Source organism: Microcebus murinus, chromosome 10, assembly GCF_040939455.1.
Source record: "Microcebus murinus isolate Inina chromosome 10, M.murinus_Inina_mat1.0, whole genome shotgun sequence".
Classification (NCBI taxonomy): domain Eukaryota; kingdom Metazoa; phylum Chordata; class Mammalia; order Primates; family Cheirogaleidae; genus Microcebus; species Microcebus murinus.
Window position 1 is genome coordinate 11,754,425 of NC_134113.1, and position 25,313 is coordinate 11,779,737.

At 41.4% G+C, this 25,313-nt stretch overlaps 1 protein-coding gene across 28 annotated transcripts in view; it reads left to right on the top strand.

Annotated features, from left to right (window-relative positions):
• Positions 1-1,060: 1,060 nt before the first annotated feature.
• The window catches only part of RBFOX2 (RNA binding fox-1 homolog 2), a 281,289-nt gene continuing 257,036 nt past the window's right edge, over positions 1,061-25,313 (top strand). For 2 of the 28 annotated variants that reach the window (XM_076007024.1, XM_012787061.2), the window contains exon 1: positions 1,075-1,743. In XM_076007024.1, coding sequence (XP_075863139.1) covers positions 1,558-1,743 — 186 coding nt within the window. In that variant the 5' untranslated portion in view covers positions 1,075-1,557. Of the gene's footprint in view, positions 1,744-25,313 lie in introns of all 28 variants that reach the window. The other 26 variants (XM_076007029.1, XM_012787059.2, XM_012787082.3 and 23 more) reach the window with 21 other exon arrangements.

Here is a 25,313-nt window from a genome sequence, read left to right on the forward strand (position 1 = left end):
CTATCTCCGCAGTTTACAGTGATCGAGCTGGGTCCAAAGAGATGACGTAACTTGTTCAAGCTAGTTGGCAAGGCCAAGACTGGAAACCAAGTCATTCATGCAACATTTTTTCATATAATGTGCAGCGCACAATATAGAATCCCAAGAAAGTAGATGCAGTCCTTCTCCTTACAGTCTGGTAGGAGAGAGAATCTGTCTATTGCACAGATATTTCTATCAACACAAAGTTGGTAAGCAATAAAGTACTACTCAGGCAGCAAAGTGTAGACAAAGAGAATATGATCTGGTGTCCTGGGATTTGGATTTGCCACTTTTTGCGGCAGGACTTAACTAAGCTTCAGGTTCATCATCAATGAAGTGGAGATTATGGTATTTACTCTACCTATACCACTAGCCTTAAAGTGGGCCTGTGAATGCATTTGCAAACCATAAAACTCTTACAAACATCAGGTATTATTACCATCCTTAGGAATGTGACAATAATTAATGCTTAGAGTAAAAGCTGTCAGAACTGGGGAGAGCCATGTAGGGGTGGCTTCATTCCTGGACCTTTTAACTCGAGATCCCCATTCTTCTGCGGGAAAGGAAGCAAAGAACCCCACCTCTCAAAGAGTGCCCCTTCTCTTCCCGGGAACCAAGGCGACCAAGTGGGTGAACTCAGGTCACAATTCAACACAACTAGTCCTGCAAGCAGGAGTTGCTCCCGGGCTCTTGGGTCTCTCAAGCTCCGCCTGCCCCCCCCCCCCGCGCCCCTGGCTACGGCCCCGCCCCGAAAGGAGACAGGCCCCGCCCCCTCCGCACAGGCTGGCACTCCTGCCGCGCTGCGCCTCCAGGACAATCCCGCGCCTGTGCCGGAGATTCCCGAGCTTCCCCGATCTCTTCCCGGCCGCCCTCGGGCGACCGGCGCGGAGGCGGCGGAGATTGCCGAGGGGCTCTGGCCCCACCCCCTCCACGGGCTCAGCCGCTGCCGCCGCCCCCCTCGCCACAGCCTCCCGCGCAGGCTGGAGTCCGACATCCCGGTCCCTCCCTCCCTCTTTCTCTCTCCCCGCCTTCCCGGTGCTGCCACAGTGGCGGGTCGGAGGATCCCGGCCAGTCAGCTCGTTCCTGCCTCGCGCCCCTCCTCCCCCCAAATAAACAGCCCTCCCCACGCCTCGGGAGCCCGGACCGCCCCCTTCCTCCCTCGGCCGGCGTGTTGTGAGGGAGAGTGTGAGTGAGCGAGCGCGGGCCGCCGGGCGAGCTCTGGGAGTGCGAGAGGCGGGGCGGCGCGGCGGGCCCGGCGGGGTGTCGCGTGTGCGTGCGGGGGCGCGAGCGAGTGCCCGTCGCGACCCGCCAGCGGCCCGGAGCCGACAACCCGGCCGACAAGCGGGCGGTCAGGCAGGGGCGGCAGGCGCGAGCCGCGGAGGGGCGCCGGGCCCGCGCGCGCGCGCACGCACGCACGCACGCGGGGGGGCGGGGGCAGGCGCGCGCCCGCCTGTCGCGACAGTCGGGGCCGAGGCCCAGGGGGAGGTGGCCTGTCGCGGGTCGCCCGGCTCCCGGAGGCGAGGGGGGCGCGGGCGGATGGCGGAGGGCGCCCAGCCGCAGCAGTCGCCTCAGCTCGGGCCCGGCGCCGCTGCCCGGGGCATGAAGCGGGAGTCGGAGCTGGAGCTGCCGGTTCCCGGAGCGGGAGGAGACGAAGCCGAACCCGGCCTGAGCAAGCGGCCGCGCACCGAGGAGGCGGCGGCCGACGGCGGCGGCGGGATGCAGGTGACCGCGCGGGACTGGCGCCCCGTTATCGCGGGGGTGCGGGGCCGTGAGTGGCGGTCCCGGGCTACCTGGCTTGGAGAGGGGAGGGCTTCCTGGGGTCCCGGGTTGGAGGTGGGAGGGGACGGGTCGGGGCCTGGTTGGAAGGTGGGGCGAGCTCGGGGTAGGTAGGAAAAGAAGGATGCAGGGGGATCCTGGTGTGCCGAGAGGTCCTGATTTCTGAGGGGACGAGGGGCACGACGAGTGACTAGGTTTTGGGGGGAAATCGGACATGGTTCAGATGGATTCCATTTCCCCAAACCCTTGCTTAGTTCCTTGGGGTGGAGTGGAAGCCGGGAAATCCTGAGTCTGTTGTCCAGAGAAGAGCCGCTGGGCTGAGTCGAGGACGAGGGGACCTGGTGGGAAAGCTCCCCGAAGAGGGAGTACCTTTTTGGCAGCCCTTGGCACACGCTGGAATGGGGAAGGAAAGCGGCATGTGAAGGGAAGGAGTGAAAAGCAAGAAAACTCCTCGAGAGAGCCGAAAGGGGATGTGGCAGAGATTGTGGGTTAAATCAGTTACACGGAGTGTGTGAAGTACTCGAGTTTGGTAGTGCTGTGGGGACACGGTGGTGCTGTCTCATTAACTTTGTGGAGCATGCTAATGAGCCTGAAGAAACACTGGACGTGTCCCTCTTGTACTTTGCCAGTTGCATCCTACATCACCAGGACACCAAATAGCTCTTTAATATTCTGAGCTATAAAAAAATTTATAGGGCCATTAGAAGACTGATTTCTGAGTTCTAGACTCAGGGAGAAGCTGGTTGATTTAGGTAGGGAATGGGAACGGCATCGATGATGTCAGTTGGCTTTGTACTTTGAAGAAGAGCTTGAGACCTTCATAGGTTTTAGGATTTGATCTCTATTCAGAAAATACTTGCTATGAAATGGTGATGCTCATCTATCAGCTATTGTGTAGATACCTCCCTAATTCTCTTAGAATCATAAAATGTTAGAAGGAACTAGACATCTTTTCTAGGGGTTCTTAACTTGAATAGACTGGGAAGATTCTTAGGCAGAATAGTTTATGTGCACTTTTTGGTGGAGGAGAGTCCTCATTGTTTTTTTTTTTTTTGGAAGGGATTCAAGTACCAACATGTTTTGGCCACCTTTTTCTTTTTATAGACGGGGAATTAAAAGTCTAGAGAAGACCAGTGACTTGCATAAGGGCCACCCAGTTAGTCAAACTAGAACTAGAAGCCTGGTCTTCTAATTCCTATTCCTGTGCTCTCTCCATTACACTACTCTTGGAAATCTCTGCAGTGCTAAGACTTCCTATGCTCTGCTCCATGCTTTTCAAGGCTCTGCCCAACTTCCTGTGTTAGAGACAGCTGTACTTAAGCCTAGCATATTTATTGTGTGCTTCTTGGTCTCCTTTGCAGAATCCACCCTGTTCTGTTGGTTTGGGTAAAGTGACCCTCTGGTGTTTATTTTTGAATTCTTTTGTTTGCCTGCTTTTATTCTCCATTAAAACTGTCAGGTAGAGGGATTGTGAGAAGTAAAAGCTCAGGGCCATGGAAAAAACAGAGGAATGTGGGGAGACTTCAGGTGAGTTGGGCTAACATTGATGGTAAGGAAGAAAGGCTGGATATAGGTGCTGGTGAGTATTTCTACTTGGTGTGTGTGCATAGCTATGTATGTATTTATGTATAATTGTTTCTGTCGATCATAGTTAATAGTGAGACCCCCTTCCCTTTCCCTTCTTTACTTCTGGAACCTATTATTTGATGGTTGCCTTAAAATTGGCTAAGGATAGTGATATTTGGAAATGGAGCAGGGTATAACGACTTTGGGGGTATGCAGAGGAAGGAGTGCATTAGGTCCTTTGTGTACAAGTTGGCAGCTGAGAACTGTACCACTGATACTCTGTTTTACACTCTGTGTCAGTTTGTGGATGCTCTTTATTTTTTACTTTATATGTTCTCATTGCTGTAGTTCCATCCCACCATGTCACATGGGTATTTAAATCATCGTTGATTTAGCTCCCTGCCTTTACCTAGCTGTGTGTTTCTGGGGAAATCTTTTATTTGGGGGCCTCTGTTTCCTTTGCTATAAAATGATAAGATGATTTCTAAGTTATCTTCTAAAAAATCTAAGTCAAGTTACCTGTCCTTAGGATGCATACAGTCTAGGTATGGGTGAAAAGGTTTTTTTAAAAGTGTGCATGTAGATGTAATTAATATTCATTTATTCATGTTTATTGAGCAGCTGCTATATATATGCCAGGCTGTTTTAACCCTCGGTGATATATTAGTGAACAAAAGAACCTTCAGCTCTCATGGAACTAATATTCTAATGGGAAGAGACATCTAATAAAGAAATCAGCAACTATTCTTAGGTGGTGATAGGGCTAAAAAAAAAAATAAAGTAGGGAAAGGGCTAGAGAATGATGAAGATGGTGAGGGAAGGCCTTTTTCATGACCTTTGAATGATGTGAGGGAATGGACCATTTAGATGTTTGCAGGAAGAGGGTTCAAGTAGAGGAACTGAGGGTGCAGAGGCATTGAGAAAGAAGTGTTCTTGGTGTGTTTGAGAACAGGAGACCAGTGTTGCTAGAGCAGAGCTAGGTGGGGTTGGCAGTCTTAGGAGATGATATCAGTGGTTTAGAAATGTCTATCGGCCCTATGTAAATACACACTTTAAAAGTCTTAGTGTAGCCAGTCTTTTTGGTATGTGGGTTTGTCTTAAAACACACATTTTTTTCTTATGGGTTAGCACAAATGGAGTTTTTCTGAGGTCATAGCTCCCTTCCTGAAGCCTTCCCTGACAGCTTTGTTTACATCAGTCACACCCTACTCTTGCCTCCTGGTATATTGATGCTTAATTATGCATCATCTTGCATTGTCCCTTAATTGTTTTATTATTCTTGTTTCTCTACTAAGATTGTAAGCTTCTAAAAGATAGGAACTCTATATCCTTTGTGTTTATTCTTCATAATACCTAACAGTTTTGGGAACATGTTAAGTGCTCAATACCTGTTAAATTGAAGTTGAAATTTACCTTTTACAAATAGTTAAGGACTTAAAAAATTATGCAATTCTGGTGTGAGGCCACTATCACAAAATTCCCCAATCCCTTTGAGTGTCAAAGGATTATCCCCCTTTTACAGAATAAAGACATTTGCTGGAATTAATTTCCCAAGGTTGGTTACTAAATGGAGCTGCAGTGCTAAGCTTCAGATCCCAAAGCTGAACCCCTTTCAGTTGTAGTCACTAAGCTTTTGGAGCAAATCATTACTTCCCAAAGTGGAGCTTAGGGGACTCCAGAGAGTCCCTGGTGCTTGTGTTATAATCCTTAGGCTCAGAAGGAACCTTAGGAGAGAGGAATGGTCGATGCCTTCAAGGGCAGTACATAAAAGCTTTATGTGGATGGAAGAGGAGTCACTGCAGCCCTGGAAGTAGTATAGAAGTATAGAAACCTGAACCATGGAGTAGGAGGGAAGTGACAATTCAACTGGAAAGTTGACGTTTGGTTTGAGAAATGTACTTGTTAAAGAGAGTACTTGGAAATAATGTACTCTAACTTGGTGGAAAGTTAAATGTAGGGATATTAGAGGTTCATTTCACAAGCAAGTTTGATATGTATGAGATTTAGGCTCTATAAAATGTACTGGGGAATGAATTCTTTTGGTCAGCTTTTCTAGTAAATATAAACAATTTAGCCATTGTATACAGTAAGATGCACCTTAATTACTACTTACAGTTTTCTGCAAAATTCTTTATGGTCGTGAAACATTGGTGTGTGATTATTATATGGTTGAGTAACTGCTTCTGACCATAGAGTCAGAAATCCAGTTTAGCCAAGTGGGTTCAGCAATTGTTCATGTTAGTGGTTGATTTTAGTAGTAGGAAGACTTTCTTCCTGGTGTCAGGGAAGGGGTTCCAGGTAACCTGTAGTTGCTTTGTAGATGCTGTGTTCATTGAAGTAGTTTATCTTTCCATTTGCTTATTTCTGGTTTATTTCCTCCTAGTTGAATGTCTCTTTGGACCATCATTTGGATATTTGGTGCTGAAACTGAGCATGATGTTATCATTTGAGTAGAGTTATAAAAATTACATGCTTTCCTTACAAGTAATTTCAAGAACAACATCTCAGTAAGATTACTGAATTTTTCATCTCTGTCTTAGTCTTCTTGGGCTGCCACAACAAAATGCCGTAGACTGGGTGGCTTAAACAACAGAAATTTATTTCTTAGAGTTCTGGAAGTTGGGAAGTCCAAGATCAAGGTGCCAGCAGATTTGGTGTCTGATGAGGACCTGCTTCCTGGCTTTCAGACAGCTGCCTTCTCACTGTGTGTTCACATAGACTTTCCTCAGTGTGTGCTCTTGGAGAGAGAAATAGTCTGCAGTTTCTTCCTTCTCTTGTAAGGCCACTCACTAATGCCATCATGGGAGTCCTCATGACTTTATCTAAACCAGATTAGCTCCCAAAGGCTCCACCTCCCAATACTGTCACACTGGGGGTTAGAGCTTCAATATGTGTGTTTTGGAGGGACACAGACTTTTAGCCCATAATACTACCAGGGTGTAGATGAAGAAACTGAGACACAGTTATGAAAAAAATTACTGTATTTTTTCACGCCTCACAAGGAAGCCTGCGAATATAAAGCCGGGAATGTATTTGAGAGGGAGAAAATCAGATTTCAAAGTAGAATTCTTCAGAGTGATTTAAGAGATTAGCCTGAGTTGAATTTGTCTCCCAACTTTCTCTCCTATCTTCTAGCCACGTTGTCATTTTTTTCTCTATCACACTGATACGTGAACACAACAGAAGCTAACTAGACATTTAACTTTCATTTTGTTATAAAACAGACTGGTGCAGACAGGCCTCAAGATTACAGGACTGGGGAGAAAGAAAGTCAGTATACTACTTAGTGTAAACAAGAAAGTTGCTAGTGAATTTCTAGTTTAATATCATTCAGGCCTTCAGTTTGATGTCAGGCTTAAGTAATTTTTAGAAACAATAAAGAGTCATTTTAGTGAGCGGATCTGTTTTGATTTTTGTTGACATACATTCATAAAGCATAGTAAACATCTTTATTCTGAGGCAAATGTGTACTTCCTTCAAAGACAGGAGAGAAGAACGACAGAGATGATGGAAAGGAAATGACAGTAACTGGAGCGTGAGCAAACAGATGGAATGAGGGATGGAGAGTGCATTTGGTGTTTTACATGGCCCCTAGGAGTATTGAGTTTCTTATTCTTCTCCTCTACAGCCCCAATACAAGCAGGCAGCTTACATGGCTAAGGTTTCATTATCTAATCCATCACAGATCAGCTTGAATAAACCCATTGGCTGGCGCTGATCTAGTTATGAGGGTAGTACAAAGCTGCTTGAGCCAGGATTGGGACAAATCGGATCAGAACTGCCATGTGAATCCTGGGCACATTTCTGTAATTTGGGTGGGCTAAATAGTTTGGGAACTTACTCAAGAGCGAGCAAGGGATCAGCCATGAGGTTTTTTCTAAATGTTGTCTTAGGGACTCTGAAGGGAAAATGTATGGAAAATTTGGTATATTTTCCTGCAGTATAGCCAGGTTGCTTTGATTATTTGAGTCTGAACATTTTTCGGTTACTAATGCTCAAGAGTGACCTTTTTAGTAGCATTTGGAGATTCCAGTTGTGATCACACAATTGTGACTTTTCTGAATGATGCCTTAATCTGAAGATGAAAGGATATGGGTCCCCCTTCTATTTTTAAAAAGGAGATGTTATTACTCTTATTATTGCCAACCTTAATATATAATCATATTTATTATCCATATATACTTGAAGTATGATGTAATAAGGAAACACATTTATCCATCTCATATTTGGATTTGAATCCTAGCTGCTCCATTTATCAAAAGAATGACCTTTGGCAAGATATTGAACATCTCTGAGCTCGTGCTTACACATTTGTGAATTGGGAGAATTAATATGTACTCTTATAAACTACTGCAATGAATCACTGTGATTACTTAAAGTGCCTGTCAGGGAACCCAGCACTAAATGTTTATTTTTTGCTTTCCTTGCATCCTGCTATACAGTACTCAGTAAGTTCCTGCTTACTGATCAGCATGGAGTGGTTAATACGCTTCTGATTGAGTGCCAGAGTTGGAAACTACTAGGGATGGGTGGAGTGTTAAACCGGGAAACTTCATTTGCTAGTCATCCAGGGTGGAAGAGGGGAATGAACCTTTTCATTGTGGTCTCTCTGGTTATAGGAAGGGGAGACAATTAACTCTTTGCTGAGGAGTGAAAGGACTACTGAAGTATCTTAGTGCCTGCTTTAGGGATGTGGATATTTCATAGAACCCGTGGGATCTCTACTGGGAGGATGAGTAACAGATTCACTGGCTGTTTTAGTGGTACATCTGATGCAAGAGCAGTGAAAATGTTGTGTTTCAAATTTGTAAGCTTTGTTGGCAAATGTGTTGCTTCATATAGACAGTACTTTTTGTTCTCATTTTGGTTTGTGGAAGTTGGGATGCCTTTGTGTTGTCTCTTGTGGTCCCTCTTCAATTTCTTCAAATGCACCCTCCAGACTGCTAACTGAGTGATCTATCTAAAAGTGCCATCTGACTGTTACTCCTTAAAATCACTTGAAAGCTTGTGTTTGACATCTGGATAAAGTCCATTCTCTTGTTTGGATTACTGGGTCTTTCTGGTCTGACTTCTGCCTACCTTTCTAGCCCCATCTCTTTCTGTATTCCACCTCCAAGTCCATGTCCAGGGACTTAGAGTTTCCTGGGCATACGGTGCCACCCAGGCTAATGCATACTTCTGTGCTTTGTTTCTGTTTCTTCTACCCAATGTTCCTGCATCTTCTCTTTCCTTTCTCTCATTTGTAAGAATCGGTCTTCAGGAATCAGTTTGGATATTGATTTTTCCTGGATGCCTTTTGTGATTACTCCTATCCCTCCCACACTCCTGCTGTTTTTTAAAACATCCTGTCCATAGCTCTGTTATAGGACTTTTTAGATTAACATTTGATCAAGTATCTCCCCCTCAACTCCTTCGAAGACTGCAAGATCCTCAAGGGATCTTTAGGGATCCATAGCATTTTGCGCTGTGCCTGGGCCCATGTGTCAAAAAACTGTCATTCTTGTTGAATTGAACTTTGTCTTCCTGCTTCTCAGTTGGGACCTACAGATGGCTTTAATTGTTTCTCCAGATTTTCCCAGGCTAGGGTTGGGGGTTCTAGCCCTTGGTCTGCTTTCCAGCTCCTGTGAAGACTGGGTATTGTGTGATATGTGACTGTTACCTGATCTTTCCATTGATATCAAGGTTAAAGGTGAAAGAGGGGTCTCTGAAAACAGAAGCTGGGGTGGAATTTGATGGGCAGAATGTGTTGGGTGGGCACAGCAACCTGATATTTAGTTTCCTGTGCTGAGATATTAATTGAATGCACATGTGTGTATGTAAAAAGCTCCTTTGTGATAGTGTGGTTAAGGAAAAAAGAGGAACCACACAAGTGAGAGGGGCAGTTAGAGGCAACCTGTTCCAATTCATTGGAGCAGTCTGTTGATCTACCATTTTACAGTGCTGCTGAGGGATTCTGGAGTGTTGCAGTTTGCACATATTACCACCATTTGGGACTAGAGCCATTTGATCAACTGTGGACCTTAACCTTTCCCTTCTCAACCAGGGAATTTCATCAGCTATTATAGCTTGTTTTTGTGGATTTGGGAAAAATACCAAGTTGAGATACTTCACAAAATACATGCTATTTTTCAGATCACTCATATTGGATATCTTTGAAAATAAGTAAGTTTGATACAGTTCTTTTAAATCTTAGCTTTACAGATAACATTCATAGAGTATTTTACAAGAATTCTCTTTGGCACTTGTTTTCCCCTCCCCTTTCACTTTTGGCTTCTGGGTTTGGGCTCCTATATAATCCTTGACTGTTCTCCAGCTTTGAGACTTCTCTTACTAGTTTAGTTAGGGGACTCTTCTCTGGCTTTTTCTGTTCTGAATGAATAAAATAACTTCTAAGAAGGGAATGACAGAGAGCAGCTGGTAATATCACTTCCTTCTGACGTGTCCTGCACATACGTGGCATCTGGAAATTTCAGCTGAGGATTCAAGGCAGGGGATGCATGATAAATGCCACTTATGAAGTAGATGACATTTTTGAATTGTCAAATGATAATGGTTGAATGCTTAAAAACCTATTTTCCCAAGGGTGGAAAACAGTCTTTGAGGTTTAGATTTCCACATGGGTCTGTTCAACCATAATAGTTGGGTTTTTTTAGGGATCTAGGTCCCCAGATAACACCCACGTATGTGTGATTTTTCCCATGTAGAGGCTGATTCCTTGGTTTCTCCTTTGTTGAGAAAAAAGATTTTACACTGGGCATTAGATATTTTATTCCAGGCATGTGGTTTTTGAGGAGGCATACTGTTTATTTTTCCCTCTGGCTACATTCATTTTGTTAGATTCTAATTGGAAATAGCACAAGCAAAGCATGATTTATTGTGAGGAATGGGTGGGGTGGCTATGGGACTCTCCCAGCTCTGGGGATTGAGGTGGGGGCAGAAACTGTATTAGTAGAACTAGAGGAACTACAGACAGGGCCTGGGGGCACGGTGGGGTCTGAATGTGACCTCCAGCTACTGCTTGAGTTGGAATGCTTTTGGACAGAGGAGGGTCATGGGAATTTCTTCCCATTGCTTTTCTTTGAGCAGCTTTTTCCTGTACATATTGGCAGTTGTTCGAAGGAGGATACATTAATTGCTGTCAGCCAGAATGATTTCCAAAGCAGACCTGTATGGATTTCATTCAGGGATTAATTGTGGGTATGTGGCTTGTCCTGAGACAGGAGGATGTTGATTCTCTTTTCCTGGAAGTTCGTGGGGCTTCTTGATGGGCTTGCTCTGTTTATCTTGGATGTTAGGAGAGTGGGAAAGCAGCTGCATAGTTAGCTCTGTTACTTGGAGCTGAGTTTCATAGGTCATCGTCTCTTGGGAATTTTATTTATTTATTTATTAATTATTCAGACAGAGTCTCACTCTGTTGCCTGGGCGAGTGCCATGGCGTCAGCCTAGCTCACAGCAACCTCCTGGGCTCAAACGATCCTCCTGCCACAGCCTCCCGAGTAGGTGGGATTTCAGGCAGGCACTACCACGCCCAGCTAATTATTTCTATTTTTAGTAGAGACGGGGTCTCGCTCTTGTTCAGGCTGGTCTCGCACTCCTGACCTCAAGCTATCCCCTTGCCTCCGCCTCTCAGAGTGCTAGGATTACAGGCATGAGCCACTGTGCTTGGTTGGATTTTTATATAGTCACACTTACAGCCTTAAATTTGTTTTGCTTTTTTTTCTTGTCCTTTTTTTTTTTTTCCTCTTCTGTAGTTCAGTGCTCCACAGACATTCTTGAGAGGGTGGTTAATAATTTTGGGTAGAAGGCAGGAGTTGTAGACCTTTTTTTAGCTCCCCCTTTTTTATTTAGTTCCTCCTTCTGCAAAAGCATCTACAAATGAGGTTGCTTATCCCCTAATCAGACTGGCTTGTCTCCTAATCATTCTGAATATGTGGCTTTGACAGTTTTCACCTGCTGTTTCTTGGTTTCCAGGGGATGGGATAGTGTGATTTCACAGCAAAAACTGGCAAAATTGGAAGATGTTTTGTGGTGGCTCCCAGCATCCACACAGCTTTACCTCATTGGTGTGCACCTCATACAGGCTTCCAGGAACACTGTCACTGTCAGTGGCTGGCACAATGGGTTTGAGGACTTTGTTGGAACTTCAGGAAGTCTCCACATTGGCTGCCTCTCATAGTGGGAGCTTTGGCAAAGCTTACAGGGAGCTGGTAGTACTTGTTTTGAAAGTATGACCCTGGTCTTATGCTGTGCATCTCTTTGTGAGAGCGACAGAAATAGCTTGTTTAAAAGAATGGAGAGTAATGCTATACACCTATTACTTAAAGCAGTACATTTCTTATATGCCTGTATTTGTTATGCTCACATACAAATTTTGCTGTATGTTGTATTCAAACTTGAAGCCATAGTCTCACTCATGACTCTATTTTTTTGGAGACAGAGTCTCACTCTGTTGCCCCAGCTGGAGTTTAGTAGCATCTTCATAGCTAACTGTAACCTTCAGTTCCTGGGCTCAAGTGATCCAGCTGCCTCAGCCTCCTGAGTAGCTGGGACTACAGGCACACTCCACCGAGTCTGGCTAATTTTTTCCTGTTTTTTAGTAGACTTGGGGGTCTCACTCTTGCTCAGGCTGGTCTTGAACTTCTGAGCTCAAGTTCTACCCACCTTTGCTTCACAGAGTGCCAGGATTACAGGTGTGAGCCACGGTGCCCCGGCCACTCATGACTCTTAATAAGCTCATTTGGCTAGCTTTGATATCTTCTAAGACTTTGAGGTGATCATATTCAAAAGGTGTTTACCTGGGTTTAGAAATTAATATTTCTGTTGGTCACCTCCTCTTCATCCCCAGCTGCTGCTGCTCATTACTTATTACAGACATCTTTTGTTCCCCTACCTTGTTATAGGTCTTTAACTACTTGTTGTGATGGTAAGTAGATCTTTTTGCTGTAACATTTTGGCTTTGAGCTGGCTGTTTTACAATGGTGGAGATCAGTTGGTTAACTTTGGCATTACCTCTTTGGATTTAAACATTAATGCCTGGGTGCACATAGCAGAAACCTTTCAGAAGGGTGCTTATCAGGTGATTTTTGTCAGCTGTTAACTTACTAATATCTGTTTGTGTTTCTTTTATGCTTACTTTGCATTTCTTTCTCTAGGAATAGTTTGAAGTTAAGTGTTAGCCCATAGGCTTTGCTTTACAATACTGGGAAGCCATTTTAAGAATCCCTTATTCAATTTTGTTGTGCCTGGTGTAGGGATCATTTAGCTTTCTTGGATTTTAGCTTCACTATAAGTTATTTTTTGCAGTGTTAGTTTTAGGCAAATAGTAAGTACTTGATTTAACAAGAGCTTGAAGAAATCTAAAAAATTTGACTGGTCTAGGATCCTGTTTTATGCAAGGAAATTGTTAACTTGTTTAACTTTAGTATCCCAAGATGTATTTCATTTATTGCTCTTTGAGAAATGATAAATAGGTATTATTCTGCCAAAAAAAGTTAAATAACTTTGGAAATGAGAATTAAACAAATTAAAAAAAAATCACACCATATTATGTGTGAGCTATTATGTAGCATTTTCCAAACTGACTTATCGAAACCAGGATTTGTGCCCAGATATCCTACTCTAAGTTAATTCCTAATTCTAAATCATAAAAATATATTTAGTGAAATATAGTGAAATGCTTTACTCTCATCCCTGCTCCTACCCCCTTCACCAAAAAAGTAACCACAGTTACTAGTTTGTGTTATTCCTTTCTTTTTTACGCTACCTAGCATACTCCATGTTCTTTTGCTTCTTTTTTTATTAACTATAGCAGAGGTTAATTTTTTTTAATGTAATAGGGTCTGTTAAAGTTTTCATTACTGATTTCTCTGTGTGTGTGATGCTTAGAAAAGCTTTTCCCATTCCAAGATTATAAAAAATAGAATAATAGCCGTGCAAACAGATAGACCTGAGGTGGAGTCCTAGCTTTTCTACTTCACAGCTGTGTGATCTTGGTTAAGTTATGTAACTTATCTAAGCCTCCGCTTCTCCCTTTGTAGAATATGCTATAGGATTAGTGTGAGAATTAAGAGATAATGTATGTAATGTTCTTAGTTCAGGGCCTGACAACATAGTATTTTTTTTGAGACAGAGTCTTGCTTTGTTACCCAGGCTAGAGTGAGTGCCATGGGGTCAGCCTAGCTCACAGCAACCTCAAACGCCTGGGCTCAAGCAATCCTCCTGCCTCAGCCTCCCAAGTAGCTGGGACTGCAGGCATGTGCCACCATGCCTGGCTAATTTTTTCTATATATATAGCTGGCCAATTAATTTCTTTCTATTTATAGTAGAGATGGGGTCTTGCTCTTGCTCAGGATGGTTTCGAACTCCTGACCTTGAGCAATCCACCTGCCTCAGCCTCCCAGAGAGCTGGGATTACAGGCGTGAGCCACCGCGCCCGGCCTATAATAACTGTTTTTATCATTATTACTCAGTCCTATTTTCTTGTACCCTAGTGCTTTTGAATTCCTTAGACAAGGCCAGTCTCTTAATCCTTGTATCCTTGTCCCCTCTGTCAGTGCCAGGGATCTATCATAATAAGAACCCAATAAATATGCCGGGTGCAGTGGCTCATGCCTATAATCCTAGCACTCTGGGAGGCTGAGGTGGGAGGATTGCTTGAGCGCAGGAGTTCGAGACCAGCCTGAGCAAGAGTGAGACCCCCGTCTCTACTAAAAATAGAAAAATTAGCTGGGCATTGTGGTGTGCACCTGTGGTCCCAGCTACTAGGAAGGCTGATGCAGGAGGATTGCTTGAGCCCTGGGGTTGGAGGTTGCTATGAGCTAGGCTGACACCATGGCACTCTAGCCTGGACAATAGAGAGACTCTGTCTCAAAAAGAAAAAAAGAACCCAATAAATAAATGTGTGTTTAAAAAAATAGATCCGCCTTTATACAATCTATTTTTTTTAATCTCCTTAATAATTTTTGTTGCTTTTTCTGTAATCACCATCTCCGGATTTGAAGCATGGTGACTAAAATTGCACATAGTAATAGTTAAGTTTATGTTATATTTTGTAGTTTATAAAATGCTTCCCACAGGTCCTTATTTAGTTCCCACAATAACCCTGAACAATAGGTGATTCTTCCTCCCATTTTTCAGGTGGTGTCATTTCCATGACGAGGAAGTCACAAAGCTGATGCTCCTACTTAGATCTTGTGGCTGGCTCTTTATCCAGTGCCTTTTCATGGCCCCTAAGACCAAAAGGGTATAACTGATGAGGAATGGAGCAAATGGGTACTTCATGTCTTTGCATGCCATATATATTTAATATTGAAAACAATTTACCCATTACCTGAGACCTGATTCATATAGAACTGGGATAATTGGTTGAGGTATGCATACTGGTTTTTTATTGTTTGTTGGTTGGATTTTTGCCTCAAAGTTACCCCATCTCTAATTTTATTGTCTATTGAATAATGGATGATAATCAATCAATGGATTGATAATGGTGAGTAGTATAATATCAGAGCTGAAGGCATCTAGAAATTATCTGGACCAGCTGTCTGCTTTAGTCAGGGAAAATAGTTTATATACTCATTTTTATGGAAAAGATATCTCAGGCTCAGAGAGTATGTGAGAGCAAGCAATAGCTCAAACTTTTAGGTTTAGGGCTCAGTGGAACCTTTCATTTCTTAATCTTTTTTACTATTAATACTTGGTGTGATTTCTCTGAGGGTTTCTTGGATGGAGTTGGTTTTTATTTTACATTTATTTTTCAAGTATATAATCACATGGTTAATGATTGAAAATATGCAAAAGATTGAAGAGTAAGAAAAATCTCTACCTTCTCCCAACTACCTGTTTTTTTTGGAGATAACCAATATGATTAGTTATCTGGGTATTCTTCCAAAGACTGCCTACATACTATTTCTTTCAAAAACTCAAATGATAGTATTAATTTGCATGTTATTCTGCACTTTGATTGGCTTTAGTCTCTATTTGGGGATAATTTCATATCAATTTTTAGATTTTTTCAATTGTTAGCTTTCTGGAATTAGGATTGTTTTGGTCTACTTGAGAAAACTATATCTAAATGTCTCTGGTAAGGATGACTGATCAGTACAGGACCTCATACGGCATGATTCTTCATTTTAATGGAATCATGGAATCACAGGATCTCTGTTCTTGCACATGAATTCCCTACAATTCGTGACTGATGATACCTTTTAGAGACGTCTTAGTAAAAGTTAGATACTATCAGCTCTCCATCTGCCCTAGGCAGCTGCTCCTGGTCTGTCTTTTTGTACTGATAGGGCATATTGTGGGTCAGATATCATATTTGTCATTGAGTTAGTAATGATACTCAGGATCTGCCTTGAGCACATGGAATCTAGCTGCAGTGTGATTTTTATTCATTATGACATCGTGTATACTAGACATATCCCAAATGCCCAGCTTTATCCTGATTGAATGTCACTGCTGTCAGGATGCTGTTCAGTGAACCAAGTTTGGTGTTGAATTATGAGAAAGGAAGGTTTAGTTCCTAATAGATGTTCCCATCTCAGCAGCCATAATTGCTTTTAGCTGCACTTAATCCCTACATTTGTGGAAAGGCCTGGGATTGAGTAAATATTCTTCTTCCCTGGGATATGGTCCTCTGTGACTGACACTTGATGGGAGCTAGTAGATATGGTTCAACAAATGGGAAATTTTTCTTTTATTTACTGGGTACTAGTGGATTCTGATTCAGGTACAGAATTAAGAATTTCAAACGTAGGCTTGACTCCAGTGAATCTTTATAGACTTCTGCATTTAAAGATATGAAATAAAATTATGCATTTCAGAGTTTGTTTCTGCAATAGCCTTTGTTTCCATGAGGATATTATAGAGGGTAGCATTCCAGCTGTTAGGAGAATGGAGAATGGGGCCAGTGGGGATGTGTCTCTCACTCTAGATGAATTTTGACCTCCATTCGGTCCTAATCTCGCTATATGATCTCTGTGGTCCCAGGGCTCTGCAGTGGATGAGTTAGGCCTGCTCCATCTCTGTGGCCCATGTCACACAGGTCAGTGCTTCTTCCCCAAGCAGTGGATGGAAGCAGCAGGGCACCAGATGCTGTGCTGTTTCCCCTATTGCTTTTTCCTTCACACCCAGTATAAGGTTTCCAGGCATTTGTGCAACCTGATAGCAGAAAGCGCCTGTCCTAGCAGTCGAGAGATGGGTTGGCAGGTGGCTCAAGTTACTCCATGCTCCTGATAAGAGTCATTGATCCAGGCTAGTGGCTTTTGGGGGGTGGGAACTATGCTGGGGGCATTCTGCCGGGCAAGAATGGTAGTGTGGATCTCTGCAGCGCTTCACGACTCCAAGGCAGTTTGAGAGATCTGGCCAGCATCTCTAGGGAAGCAGCACACACTTGAGATGTTACAGATCTTACCTTAGAAGAGATGAGTTTTAGGAAATGGTGGCATATAGAAGTACCAGTGTAGGAAATGTGAAGTGCAGGCCTGAGGAATAGACATAGTATTTTCTTATTCCACTTTTTGACCTAAAACCCAGTTGAAGGATTTACTTAGTCCTGTAGTGACTTGAATTTGCAGTGGGTGCACAGTGACTTGAATTTGCAGTGGGGTAGTGGATGGATATACAGATAATTTTAATATAGTGTGATAACTGCTCTGACAGAGGTGTTCACAGGGTATATTAATATATTACAGCATAGTGCTTTGGTAACACACTCTGTGAATACCTCTGTCAGAGCAGTTATCACACTGTATTCAAATATTGGGTTAAGAGGGCCCTTTCTGGTATCAGACTGCCTAGATTCAAATTCTGTGTTTATACTTACTTAACTGTGTATCCTTTAGGCAAGTTACTTAACCCCTCTGTGCTTCCCTTTTTCATTTGTAAAATAGGTTCTTCCTCACCAGGCTGTTGTATTAAATGAGTCAATACAGTTTTATTTAAGTATTATCTATTGTGATGGTGATTATTGTAGCACAAAGCCGAGGTACCAGATGGCAAACACAAGCTGACCAGAGGAGTGCAGAATTTGGTTCTGTTCTAGTCACTGAAAGATTTTTAGCATTAACTATGCCAGGTACTATACAGAAGAGAAGGTATGAAATATTAATTGACTGTGTGATTGTGTATAACACATAATGAGAGTCAGCTTTTTTGGAAGTTGTATAAAAAGCATGTTGATGTGAGAAGCTTTGGTCTCTTACGGCAGTTTCAGAGAAGGAATCGTACTGTTCCTTCAGGAATTGCATTGGAGTCCCTTCAGCTTTCATGGCATTTTGAAGAAAGACTGTATACTTTAAGGTAGGACAATACTTAACTATTTCAGACAGGTACTAATCTTTCCTGTTTTTTGAAAACCTCTAGAAGAAACAATTTTCTTAATAGATTAGAATTAATCCATCCATTCTTTCTTCTTTCCCTGTCTTCCTTTTTCTCTAAAAGGGAAAAATTATTAGTATTTTAAGCACTTTGTTCTGTATATTAAAAGTAAACTTCTCTTATTCTGCAAAAGCCCTTGCCTTTTTCCTTTTGCATGGCCATTCATTTATTTAACAACATTTAATATGCTAAACACTGCTAGACCCTGGGGTTATAGAATTAAAAGCGTGTTGTTACAGAACCTGAGGTTTATTGGGGGAGGTTTATGGAACCACTATAAATTAGAATGAAAATGTGATAACACAATGTATTAATAAGTAGAGAAATAGGTACTCATATTGTCCATGGGGGTGAAAAGTCACATAACTTCCATGAAGAGCTTTTTAGCAATGTCTGTTAAAATATAAAATGTACATATTCTTTCACCCACAGTTCCATTGGTAGGAATTTATCCTAAAGGTACTCTTACATCTGTGTGTAAGAATATACATTGCAGCATTATTTGAAATAGCAGAAAATTGAAAAACCAAAATGCTCTTTTACTGGAAATCTGCTAAATAAAATAAGGTACATACGTGCAAAGGAAAATCATGTACCCATTAAAACAAATTAGGCAGCTCTATATAAACAGACACAGAACACTCTCTACATCAAGTGTAAAATTCAAAGTGCAGAAAAATGTATAGTTTGCTACTATTCATGTGATGAAGAAAGTATATATCCATGTATACATAGACTCTTTTCTCCAGGAAACACAGACTTTTCAGTAGTTGCCCCTGAAGAAAGACTCTGAAGATCAGAGGAATACCTGTGTAGGCAAAGACTTAATTTTTGAACTCCCGACCTCGAGCAATCCGCCCGCCTCGGCCTCCCAGAGAGCTAGGATTACAGGCGTGAGCCACCGCGCCCGGCCCTAAGACTTAATTTTTATTGTATGTATAAAAAATTATACCAACAAAAAATTTTTATTGTATGCCTTTTGAATTTTGTATTACGTGCATGCATTACTTGTTTTAAAAACACAAGAATAAGTACAGGCTTATGGTACTTGAACTTGCTGATTTTTATAGAAATGAATAAAGTGTTGGAGTAAAAGTGTTCCAGTTCTGTTTGCCACAAACAAAAAGTACTAATGGTGACACTTGGTCATTTTGATTTTGTCTGTCACATTGTTTACTGGTATAGAGGATGTTACCAATGCTTATATTTATTTATAATATGTCTGTATGTTATATATATAGTTATGTGTATTTGTTAGCTGTGTCTTATTACATTTATTATTAGCTAAAAATGTTGATATGAAGTGGTAGATAAATGTAGAGATGATTAAAAATGGAAAGTAATGTTAGAATCGATAAATGTTGAATGTGCATACAAGGATGAATCATCCAACAATACAAACAGTTAAAAAGGGTCATATGCAAGTCATAGAGTGGATTGAGAGAGTTAGAGCCACTACCATACGCCTCTACCATTTTTTTAATAAATGTCTTCTAGCTAGATATGCACCCATGGGTTACTTGAATCTTGTCACATTGTACTTTTATCAACAAATGGACTTAGGTGCAACCTTCCGTTCCAGAACCTAACCTGATGATAAATAAAGGATCTTCTGTACATGGATAGAAGTGAGTACAGTGTTTCTGTGGGAGCACAGTAAAGGATGGAGGGATTCTTGCCCAGCTAGGGTGGGGTGGGCACAAGGAGAACCTTCTGTAGGAGCTGTTGTTGTGTATTGAGTAATTGAGCAGGACAGGCAAAGGAGAGGAAGGCGCAGGCCATTCCAGGCCAAAAAAAAAAAAAAAAAAAAAAAGTCAAGGACAGGTGTGAGAGGAACTGCAGGCCTAGTCAGTGAGGTTGTGATGGCAGGAGGACAGGGGATGTGCCCAGAGTGTCTTTGATAATTAGTTCATCCATACTGCCATCCCCCTGCAATCAGGTAGAACTGTTGTTCACAAAGCTGACTGGATGGTGATTGGATTATCCTACCACTCCAGGAACATATCCTCATAGTGGTATGTAGAGTAGTAATGTCTTGTTTTTCATTAAGAAAAAAAAAAAGAAAATGAGAGAGAACAAAGAATACTTGGATGTGGTATATGTGTAGTTATGTTGTCTTCCAGCAGAATATCTTTATTTTCTCAACTGTCTTCATTCTAGGAGAAACTTTCCCTCTATTTTGAATCACAGTTTGAGTGCATGAAAACAACTTGAATCTTATATTCTATTATATTTGAATTTATGTGAAGCACTTTGTACCATGTGGGCATGTATTTTGCTCTTCATAGCCTGGACTGCTGTAGCAGCATTGTTTTGTCTATCAGAGGCTTTCAAAAAATTTTATGAACGTTTAAGTGCTTAATTTCCACAGTATACTGGGGTTGGTGGTAGATAGGCAAGTTATATTTTTTTGTGTATGCTGTGTATTTGCATATTTTGGTTGTTTATGCCTGTTAAGGAGAAAGTTTCTCCTTTAAAGCCAAACATTCTATGCTTTGAATCCACTCAAAGACAAATTATTCTGGAAAGCTTGAACTAAACCTGGTCAGATGCTTCTGAGTTATGAGAGAGGGATTGAAATAAACTTTTTCAGCTAAAAATAATTTTGCTCACAAGTTACCAAAAATGGCTGACTAGAAATGCTTTTAAGATACTTGTCTAAGCTACCATAAGCTAAAGGTCAGAAAAAAGTTTAGAACACGTTTTGAGAAACGATTGGCTCTATTTTGCTAAAGCCTTTGCCAAGCTGCTTATTCCATAATTGCCTCATGGGACAGAAGCTGGTGGAGCAATGTTACGCCTTAGATTCTGCAGGGACCTGAGATTCTGTCAGTGGAACATACATGCTTCCTGTCTCTTCTGCCAATAAACTTGTACCTGTGGAAGTCACTAGGGTGAAAATGACACTTAATTCTAAAGCTGTTGTACAATTGCCTGTGCCAATTAACTACTTAAAGCCCTTATCTCCTGTTGCAGAGCAATTTTTAGTCTTGGAAAATTTGTTAATCTTCACAGAGCGTCAAGTGATGAGTCTAATGTGTGTGATTGCCATCAATGTTATGTCATTTGGTTGAGGTACTTATCTGCATCTCATTGAATTGTGGAATTAAGAATCACTCATTTATGGGCAGTACTTTTTATTTGCAGTATGGTCAGTTATCATTAGAGTTTATATTTTTTGCTTCCTTCTAAAACCTTAGTGTGCTTTAATAATTATCCAAAGAATCCCTTTGCAGCAGCAATATGTGCCATTGGTTGGTGATGGTAGTCTGGAGAAACTAGAGAGAAATGTTGACTTTCCTTAAGATTGCTTAGTATTGTGAAATAAATTCTTGAAATAGAATGCAGTCTAGAGCTGTTTTTTCCTTCATAAAAATCAGTCTTTTAAATACAGCTAATATTAAGCCAGCATGTTTTTTCTTCCCAAATTTAACAAATATTTATCGAGCATTTAATTTGTATGAGGTTATGAGGAGGGAAGCTTAATGAGCTTATGTCAGAGGAACTCAGTCTTCAGTTGAAGAAGAATGGTAGTCTGCTAGCAGAGGTGGGGTTGACACCTTAAGAAAAGCAGAGAAGTTGTAGAAGTAGCTGTGTTCCTGTGTAATAAGGATTCATCAATAAATAGAATAAAAGGATTTCTAAGTCTAAATTAAGTGCCAGCTTGGATTAAGATGGTCCTAGTGGCTTCTTAATGTTATCAGACAGTACTTAAAAGTCCACAAGTGTAGCCAAGTGTACATTATCCAGGGCCAGGCATTGGTGAACTGGTATGAACAGGTTTCAGTTAGAATAAGAGGGTAGGAGAAGACAAAGGGTAGGAGCTTGTGATCTTGATGTTAGAAGAGTTTTAGATAGTGATGATGCCTAAGGAACCAATGGATGATTGTGGTGGGAGTAGATCCCCCGGGAAATAAAGAGGTTGAAGAACTTGGGAGTCTTGGTTTTGAAAGTGTTGTCAACTTGAGTATTGGAATAATGAAGGACTAAGCATTGAAAACACTGGGCACGTTGAGAGAAGTAGAGAGGATGATGTATAAGTGTTAACTTATGTATAGTGGTTCTCAGCTGGGGTGATTTTGCCTTCCAGAGGACATTTGGCATTGTCTGGAGACATATTTATTTTTGTTTGTTTTCTTAGAACCAAGAGATAAAAGCAACATTGGAGACATTTTTGATTTTTATAATTGTGGAGTTGCTACTGGCATCTAGTGGGTAGAGGTCAAGGATGCTGCTTTACCACCCTGAAGGACAGTGCCCCACAGTGAAGAATTATCTGGCGCAAAATGTCAGTAGTGCTGAGATTGAGAAATCCTGCATGAACTTCAAAGTAATAGTTGTTGAATAAAGACAGTAATTGTTGAATATGATTGTTTCTGTCCCCTTTCACGCTGCTTTGTAGAACTCTTCATATTCATTGTTCTTTCATTTAGTGAGTATTTATGGAGCTCTATTTATGTGCCAGGTATGGTGCTAGATAGGCATTAGGAGTATAAAGATTAATTGGATATCACCTTTTTCTTAAAAGGTGATATGCAAATTCATATGTATATACATTTATACAAGTGAAAAGCCAAAAACTTAAAACATATAAAGCCAGTGGCCACTTTGACTACCACCTCCAATCTCTTTTCCTTCCCCAGAGGTACTTTGTGGTATCACTTTGATACGTATAGCTGGACATTAGAAGGTTACCTTCTTACATCCAGTTTCTTTCTTTTTTTTTTTTTTTTGAGACAAGGTCTCTCTGTGTCATGTGGCATCATCATAGCTCACAGCAACCTCAAACTCCTGGGCTCAAGCATTCCTCCTGCCACAGCCTTCTGAGTAGCTGGTACTACAGGCACGTACCACCATGCCCTGTTAATTTTTCAAAAAGTTTTTGTGGGGACGGGGTCTTCCTGTGTTGCCCAGCCTGGTCTCAAACTCCTGGCCTCAAGCAGTCCTCCTGCCTTAGCTTCCCATGGTGCTGGTGCTGGATTATAGGCCATTATGAGCCATAGTGCTTGGCTCCCTATATCCAATTTCTTTCCCTTTCTTATATGCCATACTAAGAAGTTTAATTTTGAAAATTTGTCCTAGGCAGCAAGTTTTTTAAGATAGGCATCAGGTGTTAGGTTTCTCTTTTTGACTTCTTATTGTAATACATGGTATAGTTGTTAATAAAATGTTTGCTGAATAATGAATGAAATGAATTGATAAAAGGGTGTCAATGGGAAGCAAAAAGAATGCTAACTTATAGTAATGGCCTTTAGGCTTTGGGAGGTTATGAGGTATATTTATGGGAAGAGTGAGTTAATGTCAGCATATGGAAGAAGAAGAAAACAGTGATAAAAAATTCAATGTTATAGGGATGTGGGAGGGGGTACAAGTGGGCCGAGTTGATGGGCTGGTAGGAAGACAAAGACGGGGTTGAGAAGAACAGAAATCTTCATTGTATAGGGGTCAAGAATTCAAGGAGAGTCTTTTGAAGAAAGTAATTGCATGTTAGCAATTAGAAGAACTAGATGGAGCTTTTTAGAACTAGAAGAGTACCGAAGTTCCTTTTGAAGTATTGGTGTGTTGGAAACTTTGGAGACATTCTGTGCATTAGCTATATGTGAATATATCCCCCCTTATATACCTAAAGTCTTAATTGTTTTTCACTGAACAAAACATCTTGGGGAACATTTTGTTTCAGTTTATGCAGATCAGCCTCATTCTTTTAAATGTCCACATAGTATTTCATAGTAAGGGTTTTTTGTTTGTTTTTGAAATCATGGTTTGTTTAAACATTTCCTATTGCTAGACATTTAGGTTGTTTCCAGTCTTTGCTACTAAAAACAATGCTGCTTCTATATATGTTCCTGTGCACATAAGGTAACTAGAAGAGGACAGATTCTGAGAAGTGGAATTGCTGGGTTTCTAAGGGTATGTACCAGGGGTCCTCAAACTTTTTAAACAGGGGACCAGTTCGCTGTCCCTCAGATCGTTGGAGAGTGCGCACTGTGGGCCCTGGACGAGTTGGCCGCTAAGCAGGACAGGCAGCAGCAGCAAAAACACCCAGAGGGCTGGATAAATGTGCTAGGCATCCGGCATGTGGCCCGCGGGCCATAGTTTGAGGACGCCTGGTATACACATTTAAACTTTTGATAGGTATTGCCAAGTAGCCTCCAAAATTTTATGCTCTAAGAACAGTGAATTAGAGTGACTTTTTTTTTTTTTTTTTTTTTTTTGAGACAGAGTCTCACTTTGTTGTCCAGGCTAGAGTGAGTGCCGTGGCGTCAGCCTAGCTCACAGCAACCTCAAACTCCTGGGCTCAAGCGATCCTGCTGCCTCAGCCTCCCGAGTAGCTGGGACTACAGGCATGCGCCACCATGCCCGGCTAATTTTTTTAATATATATATCAGTTGGCCAATTAATTTCTTTCTATTTATAGTAGAGACGGGGTCTCGCTCTTGCTCAGGCTGGTTTTGAACTCCTGACCTTGAGCAATCCGCCCGCCTTGGCCTCCCAAGAGCTAGGATTACAGGCGTGAGCCACAGCGCCCGGCCATAGAGTGACTTTTTTCTGTATATTACCATACTTTGATTTTCACCAGTGTAGGTAAAAAATGGTATCTTGACCTTTTAATTTGTATTTATTTAATATAAGAGGATCTCTTTTAAATATCTCTAAAAGATACTTGTATTTCTTTTGTCATAAACTCAGTTCAAAAGAATCATTTTTTTCTTATTGATATGTAGAAACTTTTTATAAATTAAGAAAATTAGCCCTTGTCATTCATGTTGCAGTTTTCCATTCAGCTTGTCATTTGTCTTTTGAATTTCTTTAAAGTATTTCTATATGTATACATGTATATACATATACATATATATGTGTATGTATTTTGGGGCCAGGCCAAAATATTTTAGTATAATCAAAGGTATAAGGTATTTATTTTAAAACTTTAGATCTTGTTTCTTTCTGAGAAAGACTTCTGAGATTTAAAAATAGCTTTCTGTGCGTTCCTTTAGTACTTTAATGGAAAAACCTGGATTTTAGTTTTGATTCTATAGTTGATTAGTTTGGTGACTGAGCAAATTATGTAATCTCTCAGAACCTCAGTTTTCTAAACTGAAAGGGTTAGATCAGATGATCATTGTAAAGAACTTTCAGTTCTAAAATTTCTGCTTTGCTTTTGAGCAGGATTTACTTTTCTATTGTGTGGATGTGTGCAGTTGAAGGCAGATGGGAAAGATGTAGAGAGGCAGGCAGAGGGATCTGGAAAAAAGACAGGCAAAAACACAAGGGAAAGAGAAAACAAGACTGTGAACAAACAGAAAAGCTCAGAGAGGATAGAGGAAAAACAAAGGAAAACAGATACAAGGAAGGTATATACTGAGAACTGAGTGGGATGCTTTTTTCATATCATAGGAGATAAAAAACATTTTGGGTACCTTTGTTCATTTACCCTTCCTCCTGTTCTCACCCTTTTTTCTGCTTTCTTCCTTTCATCCCTTCCCAATTTCCTTCCTTTTTGTGGTTTTTCTTAAAATTAAGTATGATACAAAAGTTGTGAATTAGCACAGATCATAAAATGCAAAAAGCTTCAA